Here is an 18,854-nt window from a genome sequence, read left to right as displayed (position 1 = left end):
ATTTCATCATTAGTAAACTATTTATTTCATAGCAAAGATTTAATTTAAAATTTACTCATTTATTTGGATCTATTTATAAGAAAATGCATGTGCTATTATAAATATATCTGATAAAACTTCTCGGACAGAAAATTAAGCAATATATATATATATATATATATATATATATAGCAGATATCTCCCCTTTCTTTTAAGAGCGATTTTATTAATTTTTTTTTTATTCTATGCAAATAACCATATACAGAATTTTTATATAACACCATTTAAGAAATGTACGCAATGCATTCCACAGTCTGCATGTGGGCATTTTTAAACAAAATCTTTTGATGTTCTCTGTTAATTTTTTTTCCATAATGATAATAATATGGCAAAAGAATTAAGTAACTACTATTATGAATATTACCGGCAATGTGGTTTTTGAGTTATGCTTATTCCATTCGATCACAATGTAAATCTTATTCACCAAAATTCTTTTTAAAATCTTGCACTGTAGAACACTTGCAGGATGAGGAGTGCACACATTGGATAAATTTTCCAAAATCAAATTGCAGCTATCGATATATCAGATTGTGGGGTTATTGTAACCATTTTTTACAAATTATGATTTCTGTAGATCTTGTAGTTTTACACATCATCGGATCACCGTTGGACGAATATGGCGTAATCATGGGCTAATTCATGACTTACGGGAACTTTCTTCCATGACAAGCTGCAACTTGTATTTTTTCTTAGTAGACCAACCTCGGAACCCCCTCTTCGCCGTAGAGTAAAAAGTAGTAATAAAAAAAATTTCCAATATCGGGGGAGGGGGGGGGAGGTTGCAACGATGACGTTACTGTCAAAGAACACGCGATTCTGCGTCATGAGGGGGCTCGAACTCTATCAGCCAATCCTAGCTGTCCATTCTTCTACGCGCGCGTGATAGGGGGATGTTTTGTGTATAAAGACTCGTGTCTGTCAATGCCACAACCACATCAAACCCCAAAGCGAAAAGGAAAATCCCTTATCAGCGAAGAGTTCCCTTTTACACTGGTCATTCGAGGTGAGTTTTTACCCTCTTTCCTCAATTTATGAATGGACTTCGTGAGTTCATTCACTACGACTTTACTCACTTTCCCGTTATTCGAACTCTTTCGTAACGCGAGAAGTTTCAGATTCAGATATGTTGTGTATATTTAACTTTTTGAAATATTAACTCAGTGTGTTTATTTCTTCGGAAATTTTCTTCGATATACATTAGAAATCGTTGGTAATATACTGAATGCCTGTTTAGTTTTAATCTTTAAAAAAATATTAGTTTGCGGTTTAAAAAAAAAAATATTAGTTGATTTCTACTATAACAACAGAAATTTCCATTTTGAATCAGACGACTATTTCCTTCCATTTTAATTTTTAATCTCACGTTAAATCTTAAGTATTTCAGTTTTAATAAGTTAAATTTCTTTAACTTCTTTAAAAGGTGAAAGGTTAAGCAATGCAAAATTCCTATCGAATAAGTATTTCAAATGTTTTGCAGACTATTTTACCCACAAAATCTGAAAATAACTAAGTGTTTTGTATCGTTTTAAGAGAAAATGAATATTTTATAAAGAAAGTGAAAAGTTTTCTAACGAAGGTTATAGTATTTTTTATAAAAATCTTTAAATCGTTCATATGGTAAATTATTTTGGGATGATATTCCTTAACACTGATAAATTTATTTTTAAAATGGGCAAACCATATTTTTTTAAAATTTAATTAATCAAATAAAAATTTAGACACTAAAAAAATAAAAAAGTGGACATTTTAATCTAGAGACTCTTTTATCGAGAATTTTTAAAAATAAAATCTAATAGATAACGAGTTTTTCCATTTAGCATACAACAATAAGAACGGAATATTAAAAATACATTAGGAAGATTAAAGTTATTATAAAACACATTTCTTGATTCTCTGCAGCAAATTTTCATAGTAAAAAAAAAAAATTATATTTTAACTAAATTGTTGAATCGTATCAATATATAAATTCAGCTATCATTGTTTTAGAATTGCCATGTTAGTTTCACGGATTTAAAATGTTATTGTATTTGAAAGCTAATGCTGCGTTATTATTTACTTTATACTATATCTAAGTTACTAAAAGAGTTTTAGAATGCATATGAGGATCAACTTGTCTTGAATCAGAAATTATTCCTTAATCACAGCTTATACATTTTTAACTTTTAACATTACAAATGTAATTAATGTTCACTATTGTATTTTGCAATTGATTATTGCAAGATTATTGTTACATTTTTCGAAAAGTGCCGAGTTGTACATTTTCGACTTCGGAATCGAAGATTTACAAGTTCAAGATCCGTTTTTATTGAACATCTACATGTAAACGGATTTGGTGAATACTAAATCGTATTTTAAATATCATCAAGTTGGTGTGGTGTGGAGTTTGGACAGAAGAGTGAATAATCCAGTTAAAACCTTCATTATCTGATAATGGGTCGAACTCAGGTGATGCTTTCAATATAACCCTCGCACTGCTTCAAAAATGGACTTTAATCTAACTAAACTAATCTTAACTACAAATATATATTTTTTAGTTTCACATGTTTCTGTAAGAAGTTTTGCTTTGTTTCTGAATGTACAAATAATTAGGAAATTATATATCGAAAATAAAGTGGTATACCATTAGATAAGATTCATGTGTACCGAACAAAGATAAATTAATGGATTATACTTTTAAAAATAAAAAAATAAAAACTTATTAAGGTAAAATTAAAGAAATCATAAAAAGCTATTTTTACTAAATGAAACTTATTAAATTTCATAGTTAAATGTGATATCTTTATAATTTTTAATGTTATCAATGTTGATCTCAAAAACGTATTTAATATTTACGGAAAATGTATCTGTGACTTTAAAAAAAAAATATTTCTGAATTTGTTATAACTTTACTTTCAAAAATATTTTGTACTATCTTAGAATTTATTTAGTGATTTTATTTGTTTCGTACTTTAATATCAATGTTAAATAATTTGTTTGGAATTCTTAAATTGTAATTTATTAAAATTTTATCAACATTCTGGATTTTATTTCTAAATAGAGGAGAATAATTGCTTGTTTCAATGATTTTTTTAAAATTTAGTTTAATAGTAAAATACACAGTTCTTTTCGATGAAAACTGTCTATTATTTTTAACTTTCTGTCTCTTTTTGTAAGAATTGTCTGTTATTTTAAGACTTTCTATCTTACCAGCTATGAAACACATTCTAAATTTACTTTATGTTATTCTATGTCTATTGTTTCAACAAATAGTTTTTAAACTGGGTGTAAGGAATAAAAATATTTATCTTTTCTTTTAAAGATTTCTGTAAGAGAATGTAAATTAAAGATGAATAACTGAGCTTGACAGAGGTTTAAGAAAACATGTAGTTAAACCTGATAAAATTGCCGTGCAATTGTCGCCTTCTGACAAATTCTTGGCTAAAATAAATATATGTAAAAATAAATGTAATGAATGTTCTTTCATTGATTTTAATCTAAAAAAAAACGTTTATATTTTAGTTTCATATCAGTCACGATTAAAAGACTCTTCCATAATTGAAATTAAAGTCCGATTTTTAAAAGAGAACAAGCGATGAAACTTGCTTCAACTTGGCAAAAGCAAAAAGAAATAGTAGCACATTGTAGTACAGAATTAATTTCGAATTGTAGTATAGAATTAATTTAAGTTTTCGGGGAATTATGAATTTCCGAAGTGAGGGTAGATTTTTTTTTCAATTTATAATGTTAATATGAACGACAGTTAATATATTTTTTGAACGAAAGAATCTTAAAAATAATTTATCAAATACTTAAGTCCTACGTGAGTGGAAAAAAATTGCTTTTCATTTTTAAGCATAAAAAACAGTTATAATGTGCGAAATAAACCTCTATTTGCTTTAGATTTGATCAAGCGGATATTGAAATTAACGTTTACAACAGCTGTGCAATTTGAACGTTTTCTAAAATTTTATATATAATAAAACGAAATGCATGCACTGATCGGCTTATATGGATAGTATAAACAAAAATTTTACAAGATTTTCATCTTTTTTAAAAAAGATCATGGACTCTAGTCGAGTAGTAATTTTTCGGAACTGAAAATATTTTCAACGAGTTTCCAGATATCAGAGAGAGAAATTTACTTCTTTTAATATTTAACCTTTTATGAAACTGTAAAAGATTTAAATAATATTGTAAAAATTTTCTATATTGATTTCTCATTAAATGTAGTGCTATGTTTGACTGTAACAAAATATTACATTTTTCAAAACTTGTCTAATAGAATCAAATCGCCGTGACTGATCTCTTAATTTGATGATCTAATAAAAAAACAAACAGAATTCATGAAGCAAATTAATTAATAATTTTATAAGATAACTTCTGAATCATTATAGATTTGTGAATTTATATCTTGATAATAATTTCTTTATTGCACACTAAAGAATATTTTCCCAAAAATGTAGAAATTTCTCGGTTTTTCTTTCTTTTGGTGCAAAATCGTGAGAATAATGATCATGGAAACAAAGAAACAAAATGTAGCTATTAATTTACATACTTTTTTTCCTTTCTTGCAGCGTTTGTGAAAATTAGAGGCAGGTACCAACGGGTAGCCGTAAATTATTCTTTCACGTAATTTACTACTTGAAGCAGATGTTCGTAAAATGATTGATTGCGGAAGGGTGCAGGTATCATTTATTCATTGACAGATGCATTTACATTTACCTTCCGCACATTTACGGGAATAATTAACGCTGATAGGATTGGTCAGAAAAAGAACAATGATCTTGAAAAGCTTTTTTCTTCTTTTATTTTTATTCGTTCTAATAATGAAAATAATAATAAAAAAATAGCAAGAGGCATTTAAGGATTTGGTTTTCAAAAAATTCTATAAATATCCTTATCTAACATATAGAAATGGATTTTTGTTCGTATTTCATGCGCTGTCGTACCGTTCATCCGATAGTGATAAAACTTTGCCAACTTATTGCTTTGAAGCCTAGAAAATCCATGTTTTTCACATGGCCAGATATATATTGGATGCTCACGAATCGGACAGCCAAGAAATTTATTTGTTTTTGCTGAAGAAGGAAAAACAAACAAACAAAAAAAATATGGTTTACCCTAAAGTATACTTGAATAAGAAAGCAAAAAAAAAAAAAAAAAAAAAATATTATTTATACTTCTTTATATATCATACAGTTTCAGTTAATGTATTCATTGTCGACAAAAAAATATTATTCTTTTCGTTATTCCTAATTAAACAAGATAGCTATTTCAAATTTCAAACGAAACACATTTCCAAAAATATTTCTTCTGCGGTAGCAAAGTGCCGGGTACCAGCTAGTGAAAAATAAAAAATAACTCCTTCAGCTAATAAAGTAATATTCGTATCATTATAGTTATATCAAGATTGTTTTTTTATAAATGTAATAATTTGACTTAAATATTTGAAATCATTAGAATTTTAAAATTTCGATCTCTTTCCTTTTTTTTTATGAGGGAGTGGAAAATAGAAGAAAGAGAACATTATTATTAAAATGTTATAATTAGTAATCTTCTAACAATTTTTTAAAAAGAGTTGTCTCTTCTTAAAAAATGCATTATAAAAATTGTTAAAGTTAGTCTTTGTCTTGAAACATACTGTATCAAAGATAATTATCTTCTTTTCTTTTATCTAGCTTCAACTGTCATACTTCATTCTATTAAAAAAATCGTTATATTCAAAATAATTTTTTCAGATATAATTCTGAATGAATAGAATGGTTTCCAAAATTAGAATTTTTTTCTGGCAGAAATTTTATATAAAAGCCAGCTTCCCATCACAAAAAATATTTGGCTTCATCCGCATCACGTATAAATTACTAACCAATGAGTTATGCTCTCGCTTTTTATAATAATTACCAGAATTCCATTTATGCATATCCTTTTCCTAAACGAATATGAATGTATGATTCCATGCCTTTGATTCACCTTCTTAAAACTGCCTGAAGCAGTATCTTTACGTGTTCGAAACGTGATGAAATCCGAAGCTGCTGATTCACCTGTTCAGGAAAACCCTCTCAGGTGTGACCACTCACGCAGAAATCAGCCCTTCCCTCTATTTTCCCGTTTACAGAAGAGTTTTTGTTTCTGTGTCGCTATTTAGTAATATTCTCGTTTGTGTTGATATAAAGAGTAAAAAAATTAACAGTATCCGAGTGATGGCTTCCCTTAAAGTTTCAAATTTACATATCAATATGTTTTAAGGTACGATCTTTATAACAATGATTTAAATTTTTCTTATAATATAACATATTTAGTTCATATCGATTCCCTCCTTTAATAGTAAATAATATTAAGAAAAGAACAAAGAAATAGTAAAATACGTTCCATAAATAGCCATTTCAATTTTTAATTACAATGAAAACCAGTACAAGCAGTCTTCTCAAAATTATCTCGTATGCTCTTTAATTAACTGTTATTATACAGAACGCTTTGCAAGCACTACATTATGTACTTTAGGGTACAATAGTTACGAAATATTAACTTTTGGTATGAATTTAGCATTTTTACTAAATCTATCTTGTGACTCTGCGAGGTTTTTTTTTTTTTTTCCCGATAATCCCTGGTTTAAGGTTAGTGGTACAAGAAAATCGAATTTCTGTTTTAGAAAGTTTCTCCCAACCGATTGAAACAAAAATATGACACAAACTGTATTTAAGTCACAAAATCCCATACACAATTTTATATATATATATTTAAGTCATTGCGTTTACATATTTCTGAAAGTACAGACCGAAAGACAGTCAACCCATTGTTGAATTTGTGTAAAAAATTGATAGGTGTCACTGTAGATATTAAATCTGTTTGCCGAATATTATTATCTAGCTCTTTTCATTTTGTAGAAATAGTTTTAACTTATACCCAAACAGCCGGGCAGACAGACTTCCCCTCAGTGGAGTTTATTTAAAATTTGATAAATTCTACAAATAAGGTATAAAGACCGTTTATCGAATTTCAACCCTCCAGAACTAAGAGCTTTTGAGTTAAATCTGCCACAGACAGCCGGACATTTCCCAAAAATGTATTTTTCGGGGAGTCTAAAATGTGGCGATTCGTCAAAATCTCGAATTCAAAGTTTTTAACGATTACTATACTTTCTCAATAATACGTATACGAGAAAATAAAAAAAAAAAGATTAATCTTAAAAATAAGATAAATATTACTACGATTTTAAATGAAATAACTTTATTATAAAGGAATCAATTATAATTGTCAAGTACTAAAAGAAAATTAGCATGCGAAATTCATAATGATTCATTTAAAAAAATTTTTTTAAACAGGTCATTACAACCGGTCTTTACATATTTAGCAATACAGTTGATGCGAAAATGCTATAAATAAATTTTCAGAACATAAAATATTTGTGATTAAGTTAAAAATTCGTTCGATGTTATGATGCTATTTTACACATCAGTAATTAAATATAAGAATTACGCATACAATCCCACTTGAATTTTGAAGATTTTTTATTTTAATTTGATTTCCTGATACAATCAATTGTAGATCCGGTTTAGCGAAGTTATATTTATAACTATTTCAAAAATGCCATTACATCATTTACGTGATAAATATAACCTCATCGAATTTAATCATTACGTTCAGTTAAAATGACGTTTATATTGTACTCAATTTTGACAGCTATTGCTGACTTGACTTTTATTAGCGAAATATTTTTACAGACAGAAGTTTATTATTCATTTTTTTAAAGAATTTATTATGCTGATTTCATCTCTTAAATTTTCTGAATCGACTGGCAATGATTATAGTTTACAACTATTTGATGACACTGATGTAGTTTATAATTAAATCCTTTCAATTTTAACATAAATTATTTTGACCTCTAACGACACATAAACATTATTTGAAATATAAAGTGTCATGCAATTTTGACATCTTTCACCAAAAAAATTGTGTATCTTCGAAACTTTGGACTTCATCAACAAAAATGTCTTCATTTTATCCAAACTAATCGAGGGCGGGTCTCGAGGGAATATTTTTTAATAAACGCTTCTCGAAGAGAATCAAAGTTCTTTCCCCTTAACAATATTTGTATTAATGCAACGATAAAAGAAAAAATTTCTCCTACTCCGTTTGTTTTTGCTTTTGATTAGATGTTAAAGCCAGCTAGAGTAATCAGCTCTAGGACTTTGTGTTCAACCATTATATACTCAGGAAAATATTATTACAAACTACTCATGATGCTGCAATGAAATTGGAGTGCATGTGTGGGAAGATTGACTTTAATAACAAAGTTTCATATGCAGCTTTGTGAAACAATGGCCCCTAAATTATCAAAATCTGGCCTTTTAATAGATAAAAATAAAATGAATTTCTCATATTCAAAATTATTCGTTTGAATTGTGAAAATAAAATTCCACTTCAATTATTTATTATGTATGAAGTATTCATTTTATCAATTTACTGCAAACAAATTACGAATGCTTGTAGGTTTTTTTCAGTACAATCATATTCAGTAAAAATATGAATGTACTGTGACACATTAAAGGGTTCTTAATTTACTGCTTAGAAAAAAAAATTTCTAGGAAATATGTGAAATGAATGCCATGTAATTCTATTGAATACTTCTGTGTTACACCTCTTAAAAGTGTGAACAAATATGCCCTAACAGTCGATGATTTCGGAACCTGCTTCTATTTGAGATCCAAATATTTTATGAACCTAGTGCAGATTAAATCTGCCGTCGAAGGGCAATATTTTCTTAGTGATATGGTGTGGAAATTTGGAGAGGGATGTATTGAGTTAATATCACCCTCGTTGATTGTTGTTTGCTATAGGAGGACGAATTCCAAACAATCCCTTTACTGAATCGAGCCTAAGCATTAAAGTATAATTAAATTCCTCCAGTAATAATCCTTTTATTTATTTTACTGTTAATGAATCCTGAAATTATATATATATTATAATCAGAACCATAACGAAAGAACAATATATGAATCCAATTTAAAAGTTTTAAGAAATAATTCTAGCTTTTCATTATTTAGGTTAAATTATTTAACGTTCAACCAGCGGGAATAGTCCCCTCAAAACTTTCTCCCATACTCTCTAATAAACTTGTCATGCCAGAAGACGCCTTACATGGCATTGGCGCGCAATAGTTATGGAGTATTAATTTTTGGCGTGAATTTAGAATTTTTATTATATATGCCGTGTTATCCTTGGCTAGTTATTTGGCGATTAATCCCTGGCATCCTGTAATAATATCCAAAAATCGAATTTGTGTTTTAGACGCGCTTTTCTCAACCGATTAAAACAAAAATTTAATACAAAATTGCACCTTAGTCACAAAATCTCATACCGAATTTGATATATTTAAGCAGTAACGGTTTTGAATTATCGCGTTTACATGTTTCTGAAAGTACAGATAGACAGATAGTCAAATCGGATTTGGTACAAAATTTGATAAGTGTCTACACTATAGATGTTAAATCTGTGTACAAATTTTTTTTATCTAGATTTCTTCGTTTTTTAACTACCGTGTTAACTTATGTTCCAACATCCGGACAGACAGACTTCCTCTGAATAGATTTTACACAAAATTCGATAGAAATCTACAAATTCGGTGTTAAGACTGTGTACCGAATTTCAACCGTCTCGCCCAAAGAGTTCTTGAGTTAGTTATCTTTGTCACAGACAGACAGACAGATAGACAAACATTTTATTAAAGATGTGTTTTTTGAACTCAGGGTGATCTAAAATGTAAAGATTCGTCACAATCTCGAGTTCGAATTTTTTGACGATTATCATACTTTCTGTATACAACGCATACGAGAAAGTAAAAAACTATAAGAAATTAATTAGATATTAAGTAAAAAAAAAACTCATTCAACCACCACACGCCGATTTTTAACGATTTGTTTAAAAGATTTACAAACTGAAACTTTCAAATTATCTACTCTTAATCATTTTAAATAAACTCAATGTGAATTTAGGCTCTTTTATTTGATGTTTATGCAGTAATAATGATGATAACCAACTAGAAGAAGTTCTATTCTAATTAATTGCATTAGAGCTCAACTTAAAAGCTTTGTTAAACGAATAATACACGACTGACCTCAATTCTTACTATCCAACGAAATGGAATTTCAGTGCAGAACAAGTAAATTGAAAGGACCCCATGGACCGCCATTCAATTAACAAAGAAAAATATTTGCCAGTTGGACTGTTGCCGTAACATTTCTTTTGCAGGACTCATATTAATCTTTTTAGTCGTAAATCCTCTGAGACAGTACTGTCACTTATGCAGTCAAATTGAAAAAGATGCATGGTTATATTTTTGGTAGTAAGATGGTAATAAATTGCAGGCATGAACATTTTTTTAAGCACTTTCTTTGGTTCTCATTTTTCCTTCTACAACATTTAACAGTAATAAATGAAGATACTCGAAACATACCCACTGCAATATTATAATTATCTCAGTTTATTGGCACGGAATTTCATATTGCTAAGATAAAAGGCTCGCTTTAAAAAACTTTTAATTGAACTTAAAATTCGTGCTTAATTAAGATTAAAAGATTAAAACTATATATACAACTATGTATATATATATTCAAAGCTTTGATAAAGTATTGAATACATTTAAAACCAACGCGAGTATTATCTCTCTCTACTTGTACGAATTCTTCGAAGAAATTAAAACTTTAACTTTTGCTACATTGTAAAATGAAAAGATTACAACATAGAATAATGCATTGAACGACTGAATCCAATATATCTAATTCAAATATACAATTTTTATTTTAAAATCACATCCAAATTATAGTTAGTAACATTTTATTAGCTACCGCGAGCCATATACATCAGTTTATACATGCAGACCGACAAACAGATACGTCGAGTGATAATCCATCTTTTTATGGATTCTGATCTACTATTTCATACACATTTGCTATTATAACGTTGAAATCACACCCCGAATTTCACTTTTGAGTTTTTGAAGCATCAGGTTCATAAGTGTACTAACGGAAAGAAATAATTGCCGATAAACTGCGTCCAAAATTTCACAGAAGTTTACAATTTTCATATAAACACCACATGAAATTCCATCTACTTAGGCTTTTGCATTTTTGAGTTAATATGTTCATACATAAAATAAAGATAGCTATTATTCGTAAGATAATTTGTTTCGGACTTATAAATGTCTGAAATGTAGAAATTTATCGGAAAAAAAAATCGATAATTCTTCGAATTATAAAAAATTATAGATAATTCGAATTATTACAATAATTATCGAATTGTACATGATCATCGAAATGAGAGTTACCAAAAAAAATCGATTACAAGGATTTTTCATTCTCTTCTTCGTATAATAAAAAGGAAAAGATGTATGTTTTAATCGTCTGAACTCAACATTATTACATTTTACATTATTTCTATGCTTTTAAAATTAAACATGATTGCAGAACATTGTTTTTAAATAATAATTTGAAAATTTAAAAGAGAAGAAAGATGCATTACAGACAAAATCTTTTAATAATGCTGTATCTGGGACTTCGTGAAAGAACTGTATTTTCTGGTTCAGGTTAAGAGGCTAGAAATGCAATTGCATCAAGCTATCCTTTCATAAATGATGGCACTATTTGATGGCATATCAAATGATTTCTATGACATTTTTAACTTAACGAATCATAAACAATTATTAAATTACTTGGAAATCATTTTAAATCAGGTATTAAAAATTTTACATTTATTACGAGTTTGTTTCCGCTTTTTAGAATAAAATGAACGACTATTTTCAGCTTGAAGAATGTAAATTATCTGAATTAATTTGAGCAAATAAACCTCTTTATTAAAGTAATATCTCCACATTGGTTTAATAGTATCAATTTAAATATGTTTAATATTCAATTCCATATTTTATTACAAAATTCTTATATTTCCAAAAAAAAATTACACTATTTTTTTAACTTTTACTTAAAACTTTTATTTTTCAATATTTGTTAAATAATGTAGAAAATGCAACAAGTTCTATAAACTATTTTTAAAAAGTACACGATTTTTTTCTTTGCTGTGTGATATAAAAAATTCTGAAAGTAAATTCCTTTCATTCTTTTACATTCCTGAGTTCAAAAATCTTAGAAATAAAAAAATCAATGCGATTAGTAATGTTCCAAAGAAAGAATTAAACATTTAAATCCATAAAAAAAAGCTGATTTTAGAATAAAAATGACATCCTTTATTTCTTTAAGTATTCTTTCTTTAAGTCTTTTTATAGTTAAACGTTTTGCAGAAAAAATAAAAATAATTTTGAGCTTTTATTTTTTTCTTTAAACCTGCAACAAAAAACATTTTTTTTTCACTTTTTATTTCGAATACCGTAGGAAAATTTGAGGCACTAAAGTCAGAACATTTTCTGGATAGAACTTACCGTAAGAATCTGGAAAAAGTGCAAATTCACTCAATATTCTGCTCTAGATGGTTGGCGAGTAGGAATGGAGATGCAAGCTCTTCTAAATTCTTGTGGATGTTTTCAATAAAATGGAACATTATGATTTCAATTTAAACGATTTCAGTACAAGAATCAGATCTGAATTTTTATTGAAATGTGCGATTGCATTTATGAGTTCTGAAACTGCTTTTTTACCACTGTAATATCTCGAGGGTTATACATTTTTCAGGAAACAGAACGCAGAAACAATTCTCAATGGAAGATACTTAGTGGCTTATGTTCGTGTTCCATTGTAAGAATTTAAAGAATCTATCGCTGCTTCAGACATATTCGAATTCATGTTAGAGAGGGAAATGAATAAAATGAGATTATTCTTTATATTTTTTAGAACACCTTCTTTTAGAAAAATGTTATTTAGTATATTTTTGATTCCTAACTTACTTAAGCATATATAAATATTGTTTTGTAAAAGAACACGAAATTGTAAGATGAAAAAATTATTAATTCGATTTTAAGTTAGAGAGAGAAATGAATAAAATGAGATTATTTTTTATATTTTTAGAACATATTCTTTTAGTAAAATGATATTTTGTATATTTTTAATTCCTAACTTACATAAGCATGTATAAATGTTGTTTTGTGAAAGAACACAAAATCGAAATATAATAAAAAAAAAATTCAAAACTGCTTTTTATTAATTATTTTAGAGTCCGAACAATTTGAAACATATTAGACAAGCTACAAAGCTCTTATTTTCTATCATTATTTTGAATTTCTGCAATTCAGTCGTGCTAAAAATGTTGATTTTTCTAAGCTCGTGATATTTAGTTCGTTACTGTTCACAAAACAACTCTTGGGCTGGTTTTCTAAAACATTTTTTTCGTCTGGTGCAACTGGCAGTAATAGTTGGTTCTTTCGAAATAGAATTACCTGTAAACAAATTCTTTTGTATTACATGAACATATCCTTTTATCCTTAAAATGTATCATTATTCTCTCATTGAAAGAGTGAAGTTAAAGCTAAAATCGCTTTATATCAGAAATTTTATTTAAGAAGAACTCTTGGGAAATATGCACTTGCGAAATAAAAATCTATAAATATTGAATTTGTTTCAAGTTTTAAAATATATTATTGTTCAAGGATATTGCCGTTTTATAGTTTTGGTACATTTATAAAATTTATCATCAGCTTGCAAACAAGTATTTGTACCAAATATTTTCGCTTGATATCTTTATATTTCTGATTATATATTTCATACTCTCTATTTCTTCAAAATAATAATATATTATTTATAATAAAAATTGAATTCAAATTATTTTGCATGGATTAAATCTGATTTTAAGACTTACTTTAGGAGAGAATAAAACGTACAAATTTTAAGAATCATTTGTAATTAAAATGAGGAAAAATTGAATATTTGCAAGATTAAAAGAAAATTATGATTGAATTCTAATGTCTTGCAACAATAACATACCTTACGGAGTACAGGAATAATACTGTAAATTTTTACTACAATATTCACTATAAGTCGATTATTTTGTATTGAAAATTATTATCTCATTATTAACCAGCCGTCATTGATGACCAGCTTTTCGCCCATTATGTTAATAACATTAATTTGGTAGTATCAATCAGATTTTATGATTCACATCTTATCACACCAAATTAAAATACTATTTTGAAATACATTTTGAATTTAATAAATACGGAGCATTCGATTTGATTAACTATATATAGAAAGTGACGAAATTAATTGGCGAATTCACTCTATTTATTGAACTTGAGGACTTAGTAAAGTTTTATTTTGCTATATCTCTCAAAAATGGAAAGTGAAAGGGAGTAGATGAGCATTGTGAAATATCAAAACATCATGAGTTTTCAATTAAATAAAAATTATAAATGGAATAGGTTAATTGTTGTTTGGATTCTCTCATTGTTTTAAATACATAAAATTTATCATTTTTTTCTCACCTTTTACATTTTATTGAATCAAAAATTGAAATATTTTTGATTAAAATCTCCCGAAACTTTTTTTTTGAATAATGCAATAGATAATTTCCTAACAATTTTCTTGTTTTTTTCCTTAAAAGTTATTTATATCATAATAAGAAGGTATATAAATTTGATTCCTTAAATAGATCTTTGATTTTGTCAAAAAATTTCATCGTTAGATCATTTTAAACCAATCCAGATTTAAATTAAACTCTCCAAGTCTGAAAGTGTTTTTCATTTTAGACATATTAGACATTTCATTTGAAAACATATTTTCTTTTCAGCCTATTATATCTATTTTTTTTTCTTCTTCCTAGATGGCATTTTTCCGAGTTCTCGCCTGCCTCTTAATCGTCGCCGTGTCTCTGAACGAAGCGGCCCACGTTCTCCAAAAGAGGAGCTTCGTGCAACTCGGATGCATGGGCATGTTCGACAGATCCAAGTTCGCCCGCTTGGACGCAGTGTGCGAAGAATGCTATGAACTCTACAGAGAACCCGACATCCACGCTCTCTGCAGGTAAGCAAAATTCACACTTGAATCTGAAAACGTTGATCTTATTGTGAAAGTTCATTTTCTGGCTGAAGAAATCGTTGGCTTCGAAGCAGAGTTTTTCAATTATTTGCCTGTATGAGGGTCTAGTGCACTTGGAATCTATAATGGTATACATCTCCATACGGTAATAAGGAGAGTATACCGTCGGTAACAAATATTGAGAGTATACCGCTACCGTATACTCTCCATATACAATAACGGTATGCTCTCCATATTTGTGCTTTTTAAAATCATGGAAGGAGGATACTAATCTAGATATTGTTCTGGTAGACTGAAAACTTCACAAAAATTACGATATCCATCCTAAAACGGCCTTAGCGTACTCTCAAATCATAATGTTCAAGATAAGCGTTAAGAGAAAACAGAGAATGCTTATCTGAATTAAAATAATAATAATAGAGTAACGTCTAATATTTAATTTTTCTGTTGTTGTTGAATATTTAATTTATTTTCTAAGGGAAAAAAAAGACGTTTTTCCAAAGATACCCGAATTAGCTGTGGCAATATGCTTTTTTAAATGTTAAGGCTAGATAAGAACTATAAAAATTATATTTTTTAAATAAGAGTTCGGGATTTTAAAATTTTATTGTTTAAAAAAATTAAACAAGAACAGTTTCGATTAAAGAAATGATTTTTTAAATAAAAGATAAAAATTTATTTAAAAAATTGGTCATTTTAAAGACCTCAAAACATAATCGAAATCTTTTACATTTTTATAAGGAACTAACTATAATAAAATAATAATGCAATAACATATTCTTTGTTTTTAAATAGAATTCTCATTTTTTAAAAAAACTACTTTCTCCTTATTTCTAATTTTAGTTTTCTGAAGCAGTACTATTTATTAAATGCGAGCATCTAACATTTTTAAAAGCTATTATCTGATTGTAAAACTGTACTCAAATTTACATTTTAGTTTTATTGGTTTTATAGTCTACTTTTTGAAAGCAAAAATTTAGATGCAATTTTTTATATATTATACAGTTTTGTTGATAATGGCATCTCCTTTTTATGTGTTTATTATGTACTATAACATTTCCTCATCTGTTTTTCTTCAGATCCAACTGCTTCAAGAACAGCTACTTCTCCAAATGTGTGGATGCTCTTTTGCTGACAGGCGAACAGGAGGAACTCGACAACTCTGTGAGGCAATTGTACGGCAAGAGGAAGTGAGAAGTTTTTCTTTTTTAGCATCGGTGGCAACACTTCAAAACAGGGACGTGTACAGTGGAGAGCTTAAACTCGCATTAAATTATTTATCATTTCTTCATCTTTGGTTTTGAATGTTTTGTTGAAAGTAATTTATTTTGAATGCCGTGTGTGTGGAGTGACCCTCGTGGGCGCTCTGACGCCAATTATAAAAATGTTGTGAAATGGAGTTCAATGACGTCACCGTAGCCCGTGTGAGTTACCAGATTTTTTATCTGTGTTATACTTTATTGAATCTCAAGACTTATATTGACTATGCATCGGTATTTGATGTACAATTTACAGTATATTTTCTTTACACATTTTTGTGATTTTTATTATGAGAAATAAATTTATTGTGGCAAAACCAGTTTTGTGGGTTCTTATTTTCTTATGATCCTTGCATACTTCCATTTTCAAATTACAAATCTTATCGGAATTTAAATATTGACCAATATATGAATAATAGAATGAGAGAATAAATAATTATTTCATAGATGATATTTTTGTTCATTTAACTTTTTAATTATATAAAATACATTTTCTATACAATTGAAAATAGAGGCAAATTTGATTAGAAAAATTTTTGAAACAAATATATTTTACTAACTACATATAAAATGAAGAACTGGATTAGTTAAATTTATCATAATTGAAACATAATATTAAACTCTAACAAAAGTCTCAAAAATAAACAATCCTTAAAAGTTTTCGTGGAACAAATTGACTAATTAACACTAACTAAAGAAGAAAATTCATTAATTTGTTTAAACAGATTATACCTAACTAAAAGTTTATGCGAACCTATAAATAAATCATCCAACATTTCTTAATAAATCTTAGAGTAATTAAAGCGAAGATTTAAACTATGCACATGTATCGGACCAGTTTGATATTAAATATCAAATTTTATACGAAGCTTATCAAAGCAGTTTAAATTTACCTGAGAACAATGCAAACGATTCTTCCTGGAAATTATTATAATGTCAGAAGTTATCACTATAGCATATTAACGCAATTTCGTCTGAGACCAAACATTATTTCTGAATATTTCAAAGCAGACGATTTTGTTTTAAAGCAGATAAAAATGAATTAGAATAAATGAGTTATATGAATAGATTTTGTTTTACATCTGTCTAGTATATTTTATTAATAGGAAAATGATAGAATCACAGCAATCTAATGTTCTTGATAGAACGATTTTATTATTGTTTTAATACTTTATAAATTTTTTTCTTGTGAATTTGAGTAGATTAATTTGAATCTTTTGATTAATTAATTGTTGTGGCTATGAAAACTGAGGCATGAAATTTAAGTACATTGGAACTTGACGTAGTAATGGAATAAGTAACAAACCACAATTTTTTGGATTCATCTTTGAGAATTCTACATAAAGGTTGTGTATATTTTGGTGTCCAAAATTCAAATCAACTATTAACTGTATGTATAATAAATTATTGATAATTCAATATTAATATCGAAGAAAGGCAACAATAAGATCTTTTTTCTAAATTGATTCAGGAAAATAGCAGTATCGTAAAATGCTGTTTTAAAATCAGTCTCATTTTCCATAACTGCGTCCAACGGAAATCCTAAGAGTACTAAAAATTTTTCATGAAAAAAATCATTGAATATGGAATACGATAAGCCATTTTTTAAATTTAAAACTCATGAATTTGTTTAAAGATAATAAAAAAAATATGCAAATAGCGATTTTTATAGAAATATTTCAGCATTTTCATAGTTGCTAGTAAAATCAAATAAATATTTAGAAAATTTCGAAGCGTATAATTTTTTTTTGAATTGTGAAAAAAAAGGATGAATATTAATAAGTTTCTTTAACTTGTATCCCACCAATTTCCATTTTATCTACAATTTTTTAACACTAAACACTGACATTGATATTTTCAACGTATCCTTTACATTTTTTTCCTTTATTTCGTTAAATTAAGTTCTTGGTAAAGAATTTAGTCTAAATACATCTTTTCTAACTGTTATAAATAAATTTTATTTGCTCTGACATTTATAGCTTACATAATTTCTATGTATTGAATATATCACTTTTATAACGACACTTCAGAAACAAGTACTTAAATTACAACTTTTCATGCCCTAAATTGTTAAAATACTAAAAAGCCTATGCAAATTTCGAATCAGAAATATCTTACACATTATATTTATACAATTTATAATTGGCTTCAGTTTTATGTTGTTATTTCAATATGAAATATGATACATACTAGTATTTTATGTGAAGGATAGACAGTAATTAAATTGTAAAGAAGCTTCTAAATATTAAAAAGATGAATCGAATGCTATATGCAACTCAAATTAGAGTCTTCAATTAACCTTTTCTCACCAAAAATCACCTGCAAGATAAATTCGATCAAACTCTAAATATATCTGAAGAATAGTTCTTCTTCAACGGTTAAAGTCCTTAATGCGATGTCAAAAGAGAATTATTTATTTCAATCTCAGAATTTACTATATCTTTCGTAACATTGCCAAATTTAAAACTTAATATAAAAAAGTGACACAAATCCATTAGTCTCGTTTCTCAATACATAGAAAAGATTAAAAAAAATTTCGTTCAAATATTTAAACAAACAAGGAAAAAAAACTTATGGAAATGTCACTTTCTTGCATTAATGTCTA

General features: G+C 27.7%; 1 protein-coding gene across 1 annotated transcript; it reads left to right on the top strand.

Moving 5' to 3' along the window:
* The first annotated feature begins 958 nt into the window (after positions 1-958).
* LOC129963650 (ion transport peptide-like) lies at positions 959-16,559 on the top strand. Its single transcript, XM_056078144.1, has 3 exons — positions 959-1,042; positions 14,776-14,975; positions 16,070-16,559. The coding sequence occupies exons 2-3, from the start codon at positions 14,776-14,778 to the stop codon at positions 16,182-16,184; spliced, it is 315 nt and encodes a 104-aa protein (XP_055934119.1). The 5' UTR covers positions 959-1,042; the 3' UTR covers positions 16,185-16,559.
* The last annotated feature ends 2,295 nt before the right edge of the window (positions 16,560-18,854 follow it).

This window comes from Argiope bruennichi, chromosome 3 (genome assembly GCF_947563725.1).
Source record: "Argiope bruennichi chromosome 3, qqArgBrue1.1, whole genome shotgun sequence".
Taxonomy (NCBI): domain Eukaryota; kingdom Metazoa; phylum Arthropoda; class Arachnida; order Araneae; family Araneidae; genus Argiope; species Argiope bruennichi.
This window is presented reverse-complemented; position numbering and strand designations above follow the sequence as displayed.